The 15584-nt window shown below is 47.2% G+C and overlaps 1 protein-coding gene across 2 annotated transcripts in view; it reads right to left on the bottom strand.

The window, feature by feature from the left end:
* Nucleotides 1-15584, bottom strand: part of PIGF (phosphatidylinositol glycan anchor biosynthesis class F) — a 42004-nt gene that overhangs the window by 6700 nt on the left and 19720 nt on the right. For both annotated transcript variants that reach the window (XM_082217959.1, XM_082217960.1), the window contains exon 5: nt 12053-12161. In XM_082217959.1, coding sequence (XP_082074085.1) covers nt 12053-12161 — 109 coding nt within the window. The remainder of the gene's footprint in view (nt 1-12052; nt 12162-15584) is intronic.

Below are 15584 nucleotides of genomic sequence, written 5' to 3'. Positions count from 1 at the left end.
GATTATGGGGGGAGGGAGGGCACCAGAAACGTGGAAAGAAGCATTCATCACACTGATACCCAAAGTGGAAACTGAAAAGACTCAACTTAAGAACTACCGTCCCATCTCACTCCTAAACGTGGATTACAAAATATTTGCAGACATTTTGGCAAATAGATTTAAAAAAGTACTGAATGAAGTAATTCACAAGGACCAAGCAGGCTTTCTCCCAGGCAGGCATTTGTTTGACAATACCAGGAACATTATTGATATTTTGGAACTTTTGCAAACAAATATCAACACCAAAGCAGTGTTAATTTTTATTGATGCTGAGAAGGCCTTTGACAACATCTCTTGGAAGTTTATGAAGAAAAACTTGGAAGGGATGGGAGTGGGACGGGGGTTTGAAAATGGAATAGAAGCAATTTATTCAGAACAAAAAGCTAAGTTGATAGTGAACAATGTGGTGACAGAAGACTTTCATATTGAGAAAGGAACACGGCAGGGGTGCCCCCTATCCCCCTTATTATTTATCTCAGTCCTGGAGGTATTGCTGAATATGATTAGGAAGGACCGGCAGGTACAAGGAATACGGGTCGGAGCGAAACAATATAAACTGAAAGCCTTTGCAGATGACTTGGTTTTAACATTACAGGAGCCAGAATCTAGTACAAAAAGAGTTTTAGAATTGATTCAAGAATTTGGTCGGGTGGCGGGATTTAAGTTGAATAAACAAAAAACTAAGGTATTAGGAAAGAATTTGACATCTTCTGAAACAGATGGGTTTCAGAGGGAAACAGATTTAAATGTTGTTAAAAAAGTGAAATACCTGGGGGTTAACTTGTCTTCCAAAAATTTGAACTTATTTAAAGATAACTATGAAAAATGTTGGTCAGAAGTTAAAAAAGACCTAGAAATTTGGTCAAGATTGAAACTATCCTTGTTAGGCCGAATTGCAGCTATAAAGATGAACGTTTTGCCAAAAATTTTGTTTTTGTTTTAAATCTGCAATCCTCATTATGGAGAAGTCCATGTGCTTTCCAGTTGCACTCAGCTGTTTGCCAGGATGTCAAAAGCAGGCGTGGAGCTTTTGAAGATGACATAAAACAGATTTGGTGGGCAACGTCAAACGCGCGGCATGCAGGCAGCCTCCACGTTTTACCTTTCATATACTTTGTGTTTATGCAAGACTCAGCTCTTCTCCTGTAATGAAGGCGGCTGCCTCATGCAAATAAATCAATTTATATGTATTGAACTTTGCAATTTTTAAAGAAAATCTATTGATGCCTTCTTTAACTGTCTGCCCCAAATCACCCTTAATAACGCCATTCTTGGTTCCAACTGAATTAATGTCATATTTTTGTCCACAATTTTACAAGCTATATTAGCCTTAGCTGAGGACTTAGCTAGCTCCCTTTCAACTCTAGGATTCCAGAGGAGCACACAATAATTTTTACTAAACTTTTTATGTTGTGAACCGCCCCGAGATCGACGGATGAAGGGTGGTATACAAATTAAATAAATAAATAAAAACACATTTTCCCATTTCACAAAATAGAAGAATGGGATTTTTTCACTTGCCATCTGCTTACTGAGGTTTGCAAGCATTGCATTCGGTGAAGAGACGTGGTCTCCTTTTCATGGAATGCACTGAAACATTTGTCTAGTTACTGAATAAAATGTGTCATTACACTAAGTGGTTTCACATCCTGGAGTGGACAGTATTTGCATGTAATGGGCAATTCAGGTTGAAGACTACAAAGAGACATTTGACAGTTTTGAGATTTTTTTAAAGAAAAAACTTGATAGAATTCTTTTCAACAGCAACTAGAAGTAGAATAAACTATAGAAATGTCACAGTCTGGTTGGATTTGCAAGCGGCAAGGGCAAATGTTTAGCTTTTTCTTGGAAATGATAGGAAAAATTAAAGTTTTTATTCTAAGGGCTGCCTTCAGACTTGATCTCACACCAATTCCTATGTAATATATTTTATTATTTATACCTTGGCTATCTGGCTGGGTTTCCCAAGCCATATCTAAAAACATAACAAAAACATCAATCCTTTAAAACTTCCCTAAATATTAAAAACTTCCCTGAACAGGGCTGCCTTCAGATGTCTTCTAAAAGTCAGATAGTTGTTTATCTCTTTGATGTCTGATGGGAGGAGCAGGCACCACCACTAAGAAGGCCCTCTGCCTGGTTCCCTGTAACTTCGCTTCTCACAGTAAGAGAACTGCCAGAAGGCCCTCGGTGCTGGATCTCAGTTTCTGGGCTGAGCAATGGGGTGGAGATGCTCCTTCAGGTATACAGGACCAAGGCTGTTTAGGGCTTTAAAGGTCAGCACCAACACTTTGAATTGTGCTCGGAAACATACTGGGAGCCAGGGTAGATTATTTGGAACCAGGGTTAGTTATATGGTCCTGGCAGCCACTCCCAGTCACCAGCCTAGCATATACCACTCTGGCATGACAGTGCACAGGCAGGTAGGGTCTCAGCCGGCGTACCAGATGGAGCTGGTAGACAGTCACCTAGGAAACAGAATTAACCTGCGCCTCCATGGACAGCTGTGCGTCCAAAAGAATTGCGTTCTCCTGGTTGCACATCCCCCCCCTTTCTACACGTCGCACACTTCCTTCTGGAAAAAAGAAAATAATTTCCAAAGACAGTCTGCAGGCAGGTAGGGTCTCAGCCTGCGTACCAGATGGAGCTGGTAAACAGCTGTCCTGGACACAGAATTGACCCAGGTCTCCATGCATGGCTGTGAGTCCAAAATGACTCCCAGGCTGCACACCTGGTCCTTCAGGGGCACAGTTACCCCATTCAGGACCAGGGAGTCCTCCACACCAGCCCGCCCCCTGTCCCCCAAGAACAGTACTTCTGTCTTGTCAGGATTCAACCTCAATCTGTAAGCCACCATCTATCTGCCAACCATCTCCAGACACTCACACAGGACCTTCACTGCCTTCACTGGTTCTGAATTAAATGAGAGGTAGAGCTGGGTATCATCTGCATACTGGTAGACACCCAGCCCAAACCCCCTGATTATCTCTCCCAGCGGCTTCATATGGATATTAAAAAGCACGGGGGAGAGGATGGAACCCTGAGGAACCTCACAAATGAGAGCCCAGGGGTCCGAACACTCATCCCCCCCCCCCACTTTCTGGATATGGCCCAGGAGGAAGGAGCGGAACCACTGTGTAGCAGTGCCCCCAGCTCCCAGTCCCTATAGACGGTCCAGAAGGATGTAATAGTTGATGGTATCAAAGGCCGCTTAGAGATCCAGCAGAACTAGGAAACAGCTTTCACCTTTGTCCCTAGCCCGCCAGAGATCATCGGCCGGCGCGACCAAGGCAGTTTCAGTCCCATGATGAGGCCTGAATCCCGATTGGAAGGGATCCAAATCGCTCAATCACCTTGCCCAAGAACGGAAGATTTGAGACTGGACGATAGTTGGCCATATTGGCTGGGTCCATTCACTACCCCATGGAGTCCATCGCCCAGTCCTTCCCAGCTCACCTTTATGAGCCAGGATGGGCAAGGATCAAGGAGACAGGTGCCAGTTTCACTCATCTAAGCAGCAAATACAAATCACAGAAGCATAGAACTGTAGAAGGAACCTTTGGGTCATCTAGTCCAACCCCCTGCAATGCAGGAACCCCACTTTTTAGTGTCTTTAATAGGGTTTCCGTTCACATGCATCTTGTAGGTTTAAAAAACTAGCCTTTGGCCATGGATTTCTGAGTGGTGCAATGTATGTATTTTGTACTCAATTTTGTTTGTGAGCAAAAAATAGCATTTGAGGCAGCCCTGAAATGGAAGCCTTAGAAAGTCTGTGAAATAAGAGTTGGTGTAGCACAGTGGCTAAAAGTCTGGGGCTCAGATCTCGCATCTGCCAGGAACTTGCTAAGCAGCCTCAAGCAAACTATTCTCCATCAACCGCAGCTGCCTTCATTACAGAAGGAAGAGAGTTTACTAAGAAAGTAATTTTAGGGGCGGGGGGCGGAATGCCACTGATTATGTAGATAGGTTTTGGTTTTGAGTTATTAATCACGGGCCTTACATAAATTTCATAAAGTTAAAAGAGCAACGTCTTTTTAAAAGACTGTAAACATTATTTTAGAAGAAAAAGGAGGGATTCGAGACAGCAATCTATTTTTGGAAAACATATTAAGTGATACTTAGCATGACACATATTTATGAGGCCTAACTATTTCTATTTTCAGCCCATTTAATTTTATTTCCACTTTAATTTCATAGCTCATATTGCATTATAAATACTCCCCCTCTGCAGGAGCCAAATTTTGCTGAAGGCAGCAGTTTTTATGTCCGCATTTGAGGAAACAGGCTGATTTGTGGGTGTGGGAAGTTACCTGACTAACACAAATCTTTCTTTGTTTCATGAAATTTACTGCTTGGTTGCAAGAAAGGAAAAGAAAAAAACAACCCTCAAAAGTGTTGAGGAAAACCCCCAAACAAATCACTAAAGGGGAAAGTGAAAAATAAGGGTGGATTCAACTCACCAGTCACATTAGTGGAAGTCTTGCCTAAGGACTTCTGTTTGTGCAATGGGGCTTTTGCACCTCCCCCTGAAATTGGGGTGGTGTGCGGGGGGGACGGGGACAGAGGGGGGGTCATTCCACCTGGCAAGTTGCAACGCTTGCAGAGATGGAATGGTGAGGAAAATGTGAGATTTCAGTAGCCTTTCAGGCAAACTCTTTCATTGCCCCTTATTTGATGAACTGACATCAACTGTTGGGAAGGAAGGGTTTCAAAAATGAAGCTGGACAAGCATATTTGCGAGATCCTTTAGACCAAGATGGGTGGGGGGCCCTTTTTCGGCCAAGGGCCACGTTACCCTGGCAGAAAGCAAATGACATTTTGAAAGGAAGAAGAACAGAGAACAGCAATGAGCTGTCACCGTTAATTTCTACAGTAGCGTCCCATCTCTCGGAATGGTCTCCCCAGAGAGGACCGCCTGGTGCCCTCTTTGTCATTGTATCGAGCAAAACATCTGGGGGCATGTTGCAGTGGGAAACAATGCACAAATCCATTAAAACCTAAACCTTTTCCTGTGACTAGAACATGAAGTGCCATAAGTTCACAAGGAAGCCCTCCAGACCTATGTTATTTGGGCACAGAATGACAACACTTGCTGTTTTTGACACTGCTTACACCTCAAATCCGTCTGAGCCATTTAGGCGCAGATAACACAACCTTGGTGGCAGAAAGTGAGGAGGAATTAAAGAACCTTTTAATGAGGGTAAAAGAGGAGAGCACAAAATATGGTCTGAAGCTCAACATCAAAAAAACAAAGATCATGGCCGCTGGTCCCATCACCTCCTGGCAAAATAGAAGGGGAAGAAATGGAGGCCGTGAGAGATTTTACTTTCTTGGGCTCCATGATCACTGCAGATGGTGACAGCAGTCACGAAATTAAAAGATGCCTGCTTCTTGGGAGAAAAGTGATGACAAACCTAGACAGCATCTTAAAAAGCAGAGACATCACCTTGCCAACAAAGGTCTGTATAGTAAAAGCTATGGTTTTCCCAGTAGTGATGTATGGAAGTGAGAGCTGGACCATAAAGAAGGCTGATCACCGAAGAATTGATGCTTTTGAATTATGGTGCTGGAGGAGACTCTTGAGAGTCCCATGGACTGCAAGAAGATCAAACCTCTCCATTCTGAAGGAAATCAGCCCTGAGTGCTCACTGGAAGGACAGATCCTGAAGCTGAGGCTCCAATACTTTGGCCACCTCATGAGAAGAGAAGACTCCCTGGAAAAGACCCTGATGTTGGGAAAGATTGAGGGCACAAGGAGAAGGGGACGACAGAGGACGAGATGGTTGGACAGTGTTCTCGAAGCTACCAGCATGAGTCTGACCAAACTGCGGGAGGCAGTGGAAGACAGGAGTGCCTGGCGTGCTCTGGTCCATGGGGTCACAAAGAGTCGGACACGACTAAATGACTAAACAACAACCATCACATGTCCTCACACTTCTCTCTTGATTCACAGGCAACATATTTTTTGGGAAGCCTCAGATCTCCCAAGAAGGCAAACTTCCGCAACCAGTATTTCTTTTGAGTTCTGAAAGTCCATCATTGATACAAGTTTGGCTTTTCCCAATAAAATCTTTCCGCTCCAGTGCCTCCCCATCTATTGCATTGCCTTGGTCTAGTACAATACCAAGATGAATGCCCATTTACAAGCTGCTTTTGCATCATAAACAAGAAGAAGACATTCTTTCTATTTCCCCTATAAAATAGGATAATAAAGGAAACAAAGCAATAACTTTCACAGGGGCAGCCGTGTTGGGTCTGCTGCAGCAAAACCAGCAGAGAGTGATGTGGCTCCTTCAAGACTAAGAAATGCCATTATGGAATATGATTTTGTGGACAGAGCCCACTTCACAACTGCATGCGGGGAAGAAACCAGAATTGGTTCTGGTAGTGATGAATATGGAGCGATTAAACGTGTTGGGAACCAGCACAGACCCTTCCAAAAGCTTGGGTGGGGTGGGGGAGAGGAAGCTGGTCTTATAGGAAAAATATAAAGGTAAAGGGACCCCTGACCATTAGGTCCAGTCGTGGCCGACTCTGGGGTTGTGGCGTTCATCTCGCTTTATTGGCCAAGGGAGCTGGCGTACAGCCTCCTGGTCATAATAATAATAATAATAATAATAAATTTTATTTATATCCCGCCCTCCCCAGCCGAAGCCGGGCTCAGGGCGGCTAACAACAATCAAATAAACAATCAAATAATCATACATTCTAAAAATATTTCATTATAAAATTAGTTAAAATCAAATTGATGGCAACCGATTAAGCAAGATTTTGTGCAGGTTGCCAGAGGAGGGGGTCAGGCTGCGCCCTGACCAAAGGCCTGGCGGAACAACTCTGTCTTGCAGGCCCTGCGGAAAGATGTCAGGTCCCGCAGGGCCCTAGTCTCTTGTGACAGAGCATTCCACCAGGTTGGAGCCGCAGCCGAGAAGGCCCTGGCTCTAGTTGAGGCCAGCCTAACCTCTCTGAGGCCTGGGACCTTGAGGATGTTATTATTTGCTGACCGTAGGTTTCTCTGTGGGACATACCAGGAGAGGCGGTCCCGTAGGTACGAGGGTCCTAGGCCGTATAGGGCTTTAAAGGTTAAAACCAGCACCTTAAACCTGATCCTGTACTCCACCGGGAGCCAGTGCAGCTGGTATAATACTGGATGAATGTGCTCTCGCAGCGAAGACCCCATAAGGAGTCTCGCCGCGGCATTCTGCACCCGCTGGAGTTTCTGGGTCAGTCTCAAGGGCAGCCCCACGTAGAGCGAGTTACAATAATCCAGTCTGGAGGTGACCGTCGCATGGATCACAGTGGCTAGGTCAGGACGAGAGAGATAAGGGGCCAACTGCTTAGCTTGGCGGAGATGAAAAAATGCCGCCTTTGTTATAGCTGTAATCTGCGCCTCCATAGAGAGGGAGGTATCGAAGATTACACCCAAACTCTTAACGGCCGGTGCTGGCACTAATTGCACCCCCGCAAGAGATGGGAGTTGCCCCCTCAATCCCATATCGTCCCGCCCCAGCCAGAGGACCTCCGTCTTCGAAGGATTTAACTTCAACCGGCTCCCACGTAACCATCCAGCCACAGCTTCCAGACATCTGGTCAGTGTATCTGGGGCCGAGTCAGGATGGCCATCCATCAACAGATAGAGTTGGGTGTCATCGGCATACTGATGGCAACCCAGCCCAAAATTCCTGACAAGCTGGGCGAGGGGGCGCATAAAGATGTTAAAAAGCATCGGGGAGAGAATTGCACCCTGAGGCACTCCACACACCAAGGAGTGGCGTGATGACAATTCCCCCCCAAGCGCCACCCTCTGTCCCCGACCAGAGAGAAACGAGCGCAGCCATTGAAGGACTGTGCCCTGGATCCCCACGTCGGCAAGGCGGTGGTCCAGGAGTTCGTGATCGACCATGTCAAAGGCTGCTGACAGATCTAGAAGAATCAGCAGCCCCGACCCGCCTCGATCCAGCTGCCTGCGGAGATCATCTGTTAGGGCGACCAGAGCCGTCTCGGTCCCATGACCAGCGCGGAAGCCGGACTGGAATGGATCCAAAGCCGATGTTTCATCCAGAAACCTACCAAGCTGTTCAGCAACCGCTCTCTCAATCACCTTACCCAGGAATGGAAGATTAGAGACCGGGCGGTAATTGGATAGATCTGAGGGATCTAATGATGTTTTCTTTAAGAGCGGACGCACCACCGCCTCCTTCAGTTCCCCTGGGAATATCCCGGTGCCAAGGGACAAATTGATGATATCCCCCAGGGGGCCCCGCACCTCGTCTGGACACGCTCTAATCAGCCAGGACGGGCACGGGTCAAGAGGACAGGTGGTGGGCTTTCCAGCTTGGAGGAATCTGTCCACATCGGCTGGAGATATCCGGTCAAAGTGGTCCAATACTGGACCCGAGGACAGTCGAGGGGCCTCCAGTTCCTTTATTGTATCCAAATTGGCAGGGAGGTCATGGCGGAGCAACAGGACCTTCTCCGCAAAAAAGCTCGCAAATGCCTCACAGCTGTGTGTCAAATTGTTGTTTAAATTTGGCTGTCCTTCAAGGGACGTTAAAGACCGAATTATATTAAATAATTGTGCCGGGCGAGAGCTAGCGGATGCAATGGAGGCCGAGAAGTAAGATTTCTTAGCAGCCTTCACTGCCATCTCATAGGTTTTCATAAAAACCCTATAAGATGTTCTTGAGGCTCCGTCACGGGCACCCCGCCATACTCGCTCTAGCCGTCTGAGGTCCCGCTTCATTCTCCGAAGCTCCTCGGTAAACCAGGGAGCCCGGTTTCTGCGGGGTCGCAGAGGGCGCTTAGGTGCGATCTCATCGATGGCTGCCAGGAGCTGGGTATTCCAGCCCTCAACAAGCTCAGTCAATGAGTCGCCAGGGGGAGTAAGGTCCCGCAAGGCTTGACGGAATCTATCCGGGTCCATCAGCCTCTGCGGGCGAGCCCAAATCGGCTCGCCACCTAAGCAGGGTGGGGGTGGAAAGTCAATCCTGGCTTTCAGAGCGTAGTGATCAGACCATGGCACCTTCATTGAAGGACACATGATCACATCTATACCGGCGCCAAAGATCAAATCCAGCGTGTGGCCTGCTTGATGTGTGGGGCCCGAAACAAACTGGGAGAGCCCTAGTGTCGCCATGGAAGACACCAGGTCCAGAGCCTGTGAGGAGGGAGTGGCATCAGCATGGAAGTTGAAGTCTCCCAATACCAATAGGTTAGGGAACTCCAAGGCCCAGCCGGCCACCGCCTCCAGCAGGCCTGACAGGGTGGCTGCTGGTGCGCTAGGTGGCCGGTACACCAGCCAGACAGCCAAGCTCTCCTCGGAGCCCCACACTAGGCCAACACATTCAATGCCGGGGATCGATGGCGATGGTAGAGCCCTGAAAGAACAATCTTCCCGGATTAATACTGCCACCCCTCCCCCCCGGCCCACAGTCCGTGTGGCCAGCATGACTAAGCCGTTTCTGGAGAACCAGAGCAGCGTACGGAAACGCCATTTACCTTCCCGCTGGAGCGGTACCTATTTATCTACTTGCACTTTGACGTGCTTTCCAACTGCTAGGTTGGCAGGAGCAGGGACCGAGCAACGGGAGCTCACCCCTCGTGGGAATTCAAACCGCCGACCTTCTGATAGGCAAGTCCTAGGCTCTGTGGTTTAACCCACAGCGCCACCCACGTCCCTAGGAAAATATAAGTGCCATGCAATTTCCTAAAACAGCAAAGAGTTTTGCAGGACCTAAAAGACTAACCTATTTATTGAGGCATAATCTTTCATGGACTAAACCCTCCTTTGTCAGGTACACAAAGTGGTCTTAAACCAACGACTTCATGTTATGAGAAAGGAGATTCCGACTAAACATCAGGAAGAACTTTCCGACAGTAATAGCTGTTTGCGACAGTGGAACGGTCTCCCTCAGGAGGTTGTGGACTCTCCTTCCTTGGAGGTTTTTAAGCAGAGGTTGGATGGCCATCTGTCATGGATGCTCGAGTTGAGATTCCTGCATTGCAGGGGGTTGGACTAGATGACCCTTGGGGATTCCTCCTTTCAAATGCCGCAAGACTCGTAAGAGCCCTGCTGGATCAAGCCAAAGGCCCACTGAGTTCAGCGATGAACCAGATGTTCGCGGGAAGCCTGCGAGCAGCACCTGGGTCCAGGAACACTCTTTCTACTTGTGACTGTCAGCAGCTGGCATTTGGAGATGTATGGAGGAGGTTGAACGCAGCCAACACAATTGTTCTTGCTGCAATGGACTAACAGGACTAGCTCTCTGGAGACTGCTGCTGAGATCCCTAAGGGAGCCTCCCATCTACTTCTCTTTGAAGCTCTCCATCAGCAGTCGAAAGGCTTCTCATAGTTCAACCCAAATGCTGTGCAGTGCAAACTGTGCCACCTGATTGCCACCCGATTGCCACCCCTTCTGCTTGCAGACCAGGCTTAGTGTCCATTCCAGGTCCTGCTTCCTGCCCATCATCTGATTCCCAGTTTGCTTTGTATTTAGATGCACACGGCCCCATGTACACGCATCCTCTCCCGGTATGCCCCACGGAGAGCCTCAAGGTCCATAAATAGCAACACCCTAGTGGTCCTGGGCCCTAAGGAAGTTAGATTAGCCTCAACCAGAGCCAGGGCTTTTTCAACACTGGCTCCGGCCAGGTGGAATGCTCTGCCTCATGAGACCAGGGCCCTGCAGGATCTGATTCCTTTCTGCAGGGCCTGTAAGACAGAGTTGTTCTGCCTGGCCTTTGGCTTGGAGTCAGTTTGATTCCCTCCCCCTCTTTCTTTTTTCCTTTCTCCTCCTGTGATGAGGCTACATTTTAATGTTTTTAATGTTTTAATGTTGTATTTTAATCTTGTTTTTAAGTTGCACTCATTCAACTTGTTTTTATTATTGGTTGTTAGCCGCCCTAAGCCCGGCCTTGGCTGGGGAGGGCGGGGTATAAATAATAATTATTATCATCATCATCATCATCATCCTAGCAAGGGTGAAGAGTGTGGAGGTGTAGAATTAGACCTGGGCCTCTTTAAAAGACTTGAAAGCAGTAACTCAATCCTTCTCTACTAGCTACTTTGGAATTTTCTAAAGATACTTGTGTGTGCCCTTTACACTTGGAAGGGTGTCTGGGTGGGTGTGTGTGTGTGTGTGTGTGTGTGTGTGTACTGTGCTTATGTATTCATAGAAAGGGAGACATTAGAATCAGCTCAGGTTTATTTTAATCTGAAATAAAGTCTGCGTTAATGCCACTAAGAGATCTAAGTTGCAATATGGCTAAAATAAATTCCTTCCCTGTGGTTGGAGCCGGGAGAACAGGTTCATCCATTTTCACGGACTATTCCCTCTCTCCTCCGCTTGCGAAAGGAGAAAGAAACTGCTTTAGATTGGTTTTAAAGTCAGAAAGCTCTTGAACTGACCTGCAGGGGTTATGCAACTCTGAAAATGGCATCAATTGCCAGTAGCCGCTCAGCCAGCTGCATTTACAGCTTTCCTGCAAGCGTCACATTTTCCTCACCAGCAGCAAAGCTTGCCAGGGCTCTGCTTTTTCGAAAACTGCAAAGTATTGTTTTCGGGCACAGGGCTTGGCCACACCACTTTTGCAGATCAATTTGGTGCCAATAGCCCGCTCCAGATGCATCTTGTTAAGTGCTTTTAATGGGGGGAAGCTGCAGCAGTGCAGGCCACGTTCTCAGATGGCAGAAAAAACACGTGGCCCCCCCTGAGACATCAAGGGTGCAGCGCTGAGAGGTCACGTGGACTGAACTCCAACAATGACATTCCTGGACCATTAACAAAGCAACCTGGAGGATAAATCTATCAATGGCCATTTTTCCAAAAGAGGTAAATCTCCAGGTTCAGGGACAGAATACAGCAGGGGCTTGTGGAATAGCAACAGGGAAATCTGCCACCTTAATGTCCTGCTTCCAGGTTTCTCAAAGGGGGTACGGCCGCTCTTGGAAATGGCATGGAAGACTTAGAGGTCTGATCGGCCAATGTTCGTTCACATATAAGATGAAGAAACTAACCTGCCATGGACGATCCCAATCCAGTGGAATAGGAAATGCTCCAAGCCACGCCCCCACCACGCTGCACATCGCGGTAATCTGTAGACTGCTATCCCAGATGGACATTGCCCTGGGGGAGAAATGTCAAAAAAAAAAAAAGCTCAGTAACTTTAGAGGTGTGGTGGGATACATGCATTAGCCTGGGGAAGAGGAAACTGAGAGGAGATACGATAGCCACCTTCAAACATCTAAAGGGCCTGTTGCGTGGGAGATAGAGTAATGTGGTTTCTCCTGCTCCGTAGGGACATGTTACAGGAAAGGAGATCCCAACTAAACACCTGGAAAAACTTTCTGGCAGTAAGAGCTGTCCAGCAGTGCAACGCACTCCCTCGGGAGGTTGCAGACTCTCCATCCTCGGAGGCTTTTAAGCAGAAGTTTGACAGCCATCCGTCATGGAAGCTTTAGTTGAGATTCCTGCATTGCAAGGGGTCCCTTCCAACTCTCCAATTCTATGATTCGCAGCATTGGACCTGTCTAGCCAAGGCTGCAACCCCAAAGATAAAGGTAAAGGGACCCCTGGCCATTAGGTTCAATTGTGGCCGACTCTGGGGTTGCGGCGCTCATCTCGCTTTATTGGCCGAGGGAGCCGGCGTACAGCTTCCGGGTCATGTGGCCAGCATGACTAAGCCGCTTCTGGCAAACCAGAGCAGCGCACGGAAACGCCGTTTACCTTCCCACTGGAGCAGTACTTATTTATCTACTTGCACTTTGACGTGCTTTTGAACTGCTAGGTTGGCAGGAGCAGGGACTGAGCAACGGGAGCTCACCCCGTCGCGGGGATTCGAACCGCCAACCTTCTAATCGGCAAGTCCTAGGCTCTGTGGTTTAACCCACAGCGCCACCCGTGTCCCACAAATCCCAAAGAAAGGGTCGCAGAATTGTAGAGACGGAAGGGGTCCCATGGGTCATCTAGTCCAACCCCCTGCATTGCAGGAATCTGTTCGCCCAATGTGGGGCGCGAACGTATCACCCAGAGATAAGAGTCTCATGCTATACCAGCTGAGCTGTCCAAGTGTACTATCCTAGTAAAGATGTTTACTAGGAAGCAGGTCCCACCAGCTAAGTGAAATGTACAGGGTCAAGCTGCAAAACTGCAGGCGTACGTACTAAAAAATAATAGTAACAGTCACACTCGATTTACACACTACCAGTGGTCCCTCTCATATGTCAAGCCGTGGGGTTTAAAGTGAATTCCTTTTAAAGCCAGACATCGTCTGGATCCTACATAACTAAAGAATACTGTGAGTGTCTTCCTGATTATAACAGTAGAACTTCTTAAAGGATCCTTTGCCCAAGGGGGGAATCATTTAGTGATTATCTTCTCAGCAGTGCTCTCAACACTGTGGATTTCGCTCTCTTTCTCAAGGCCCATCAGGCTGCATCTTTACTGCGTTAAAAGCAGCTTATGAAAACACTCCCATTTTGAGAGGCATTTGGAACATACGTTTTGCCTACAGTTTTACTTGGTTAATGCTGATTTATACAGCTACTGAGGGTTGTAACTGCTACATTGCTAATACCTACAGAGATCAGTGGCTTTAATAATACCGCTGAAGTTCTTTGTTTAAATTTCTGATGTTTAATTTCTGCTTAAAATAGTTTGTATACAGTCGTACTTCAGCTGCCGAATGCCTTGGGAGTCGAACGTCCCGGCTCCTGAACGATCGAAAACCAGAATTGAGTGCTCCGGTTTTCAAACATTATATTGGAAGCCGAACGTCCGATGGGGCTTCCGATTGGCTGCAGGAGCTTCCCACAGCCAATCACAAGCCGTGCTTCGGTTTCTGAACGTTTTGGAACTCAAACGGGCTTCTGGAACGGATTCCATTCCATACTGTATATGCCTAATGTTAAAATAAAAAAATTCCTTCCAGTAGCACCTTAAAGACCAACTAAGTTAGTTCTTGGTATGAGCTTTCGTGTGCATGCACACTTCTTCAGATACACTGAAACAGAAGTTGCCAGATCCTTCTATATAGTGAGAAGGTGGGGAGGGGTATTACTCAGAAGGGTGGTGGGAATGGGAGATTGGCAGATAGCTGAGATGAGCCTGTTGATGACTCTTAACGACTGTAATAGGTCTTACAGGAAAAGGCAAGGGGTGAGAAGGTGAGAAATGGCTAAGTCATGTATAATGAGATAAGAATCCAATGTCTCTGTTCAGACCAGGTCTCTCCATGCCTAATGTTGTAAGCATACCCTCCAACATTCCTCCGATGAAAACAGGGACGTCCAATTCCATAAGAAAAAAGAATTTTATTACAGTGGTGCCTCGCAAGACAAAATTAATTCGTTCCGCGATTTTTTTCGTCTTGCGAAGCACGGTGTCGGGAAAGTTTTGGAAAAGCTTCAAAAATCACCAAAGTCTTTTAAAACCTCAAAAAAGGCTACCACACCGCGTTCTATGAGTTGCTCCTCAAAGTCAAGTCGCAACTGTATTAACGGTGTTAAGAAAAAGGAAACAAACTTGCAAGACGTTTCCGTCTTGCGAAGCAAGCCCATAGGGAAAATCGTCTTGCGAAGCAACTCAAAAAACCAAAAACCCTTTCGTCTTGCGAGTTTTTTTGTCTTGTGAGGCGTTCGTCTTGCAAGGCACCACTGTACTTATACGCCACCCATCAGACTGGGTTGCCACAGTCACTCTGCGCGGCTTCAAACAGATATAAAAACATAATTAAAACATTTTTAAAATTTCCTACACAGGGCTGCCTTCGGATGTTTTCTAAAGGTTGCATAGTTACTGATCTCCTTGGCTCCGGGGTCACATAACTCCATACCCTCCAACATTTCCCTGAAGGAAATAGGGAAGTCCTAAGGAAAACTGGGACATTCTGGAATCAAATCAGAAACCGGGATGGCTTCTGTAAATCTGTGACTGTCCCTGGAATACAGGGACACTTGGAGGGTCTGTTGTAAGCTGCTTTGAGACCCAGGTGGTGAAAAGCGGGGTATAGTTTTTAAAAATACATAAATATTGGCTGCGCACATTTGCCTCTGCCTCACCCGCAAAGCAGTACAGAAAGCTCATCAGATGGTTAGAGTCCAGAAAGCCCCACAGCTGAAACAGCCCAGGGGCAACTCTGCCTCGTGGGATGTGGGCTGAGCGAACTGCAGATCAAATCAATGGGGGCAAAGCCTCACTCCTTTCAGCAAAGTAACAATAAAATTTCACCAGCACTGGTACCCTTCTGGGACTCCGTGTGGCACCAGGGGCTTTTCCGAACCCTCGTGATTCACTGTTCACATGCTGCCATTCCTCCCACTGTGCAAGCTTTTTAATTAAGTTCAGCGGGGTATCAAAGGCTCCTGGCTGAGGAATTCTAGTCACATTGGAGGGAAATCTAATTCAAATCGTTGACATTTAATTAGATGTAAATCAAGATCCTTGCATTGTTGTCGTCCAAGTCCTGATAGAGACTTATGCGCAAGAACCACAAGGGACTGCCACTTCCTGGAGCTAGACCCAGATGTCTATCCACATGAGTCTGATGAG

This window comes from Podarcis vaucheri, assembly GCF_965113315.1.
Source record: "Podarcis vaucheri genome assembly, chromosome: 3".
Lineage (NCBI taxonomy): Eukaryota > Metazoa > Chordata > Lepidosauria > Squamata > Lacertidae > Podarcis > Podarcis vaucheri.
The sequence above is the reverse complement of the archived record's forward strand: the minus strand, read 5'-3'. Positions and strand labels throughout refer to the sequence as shown.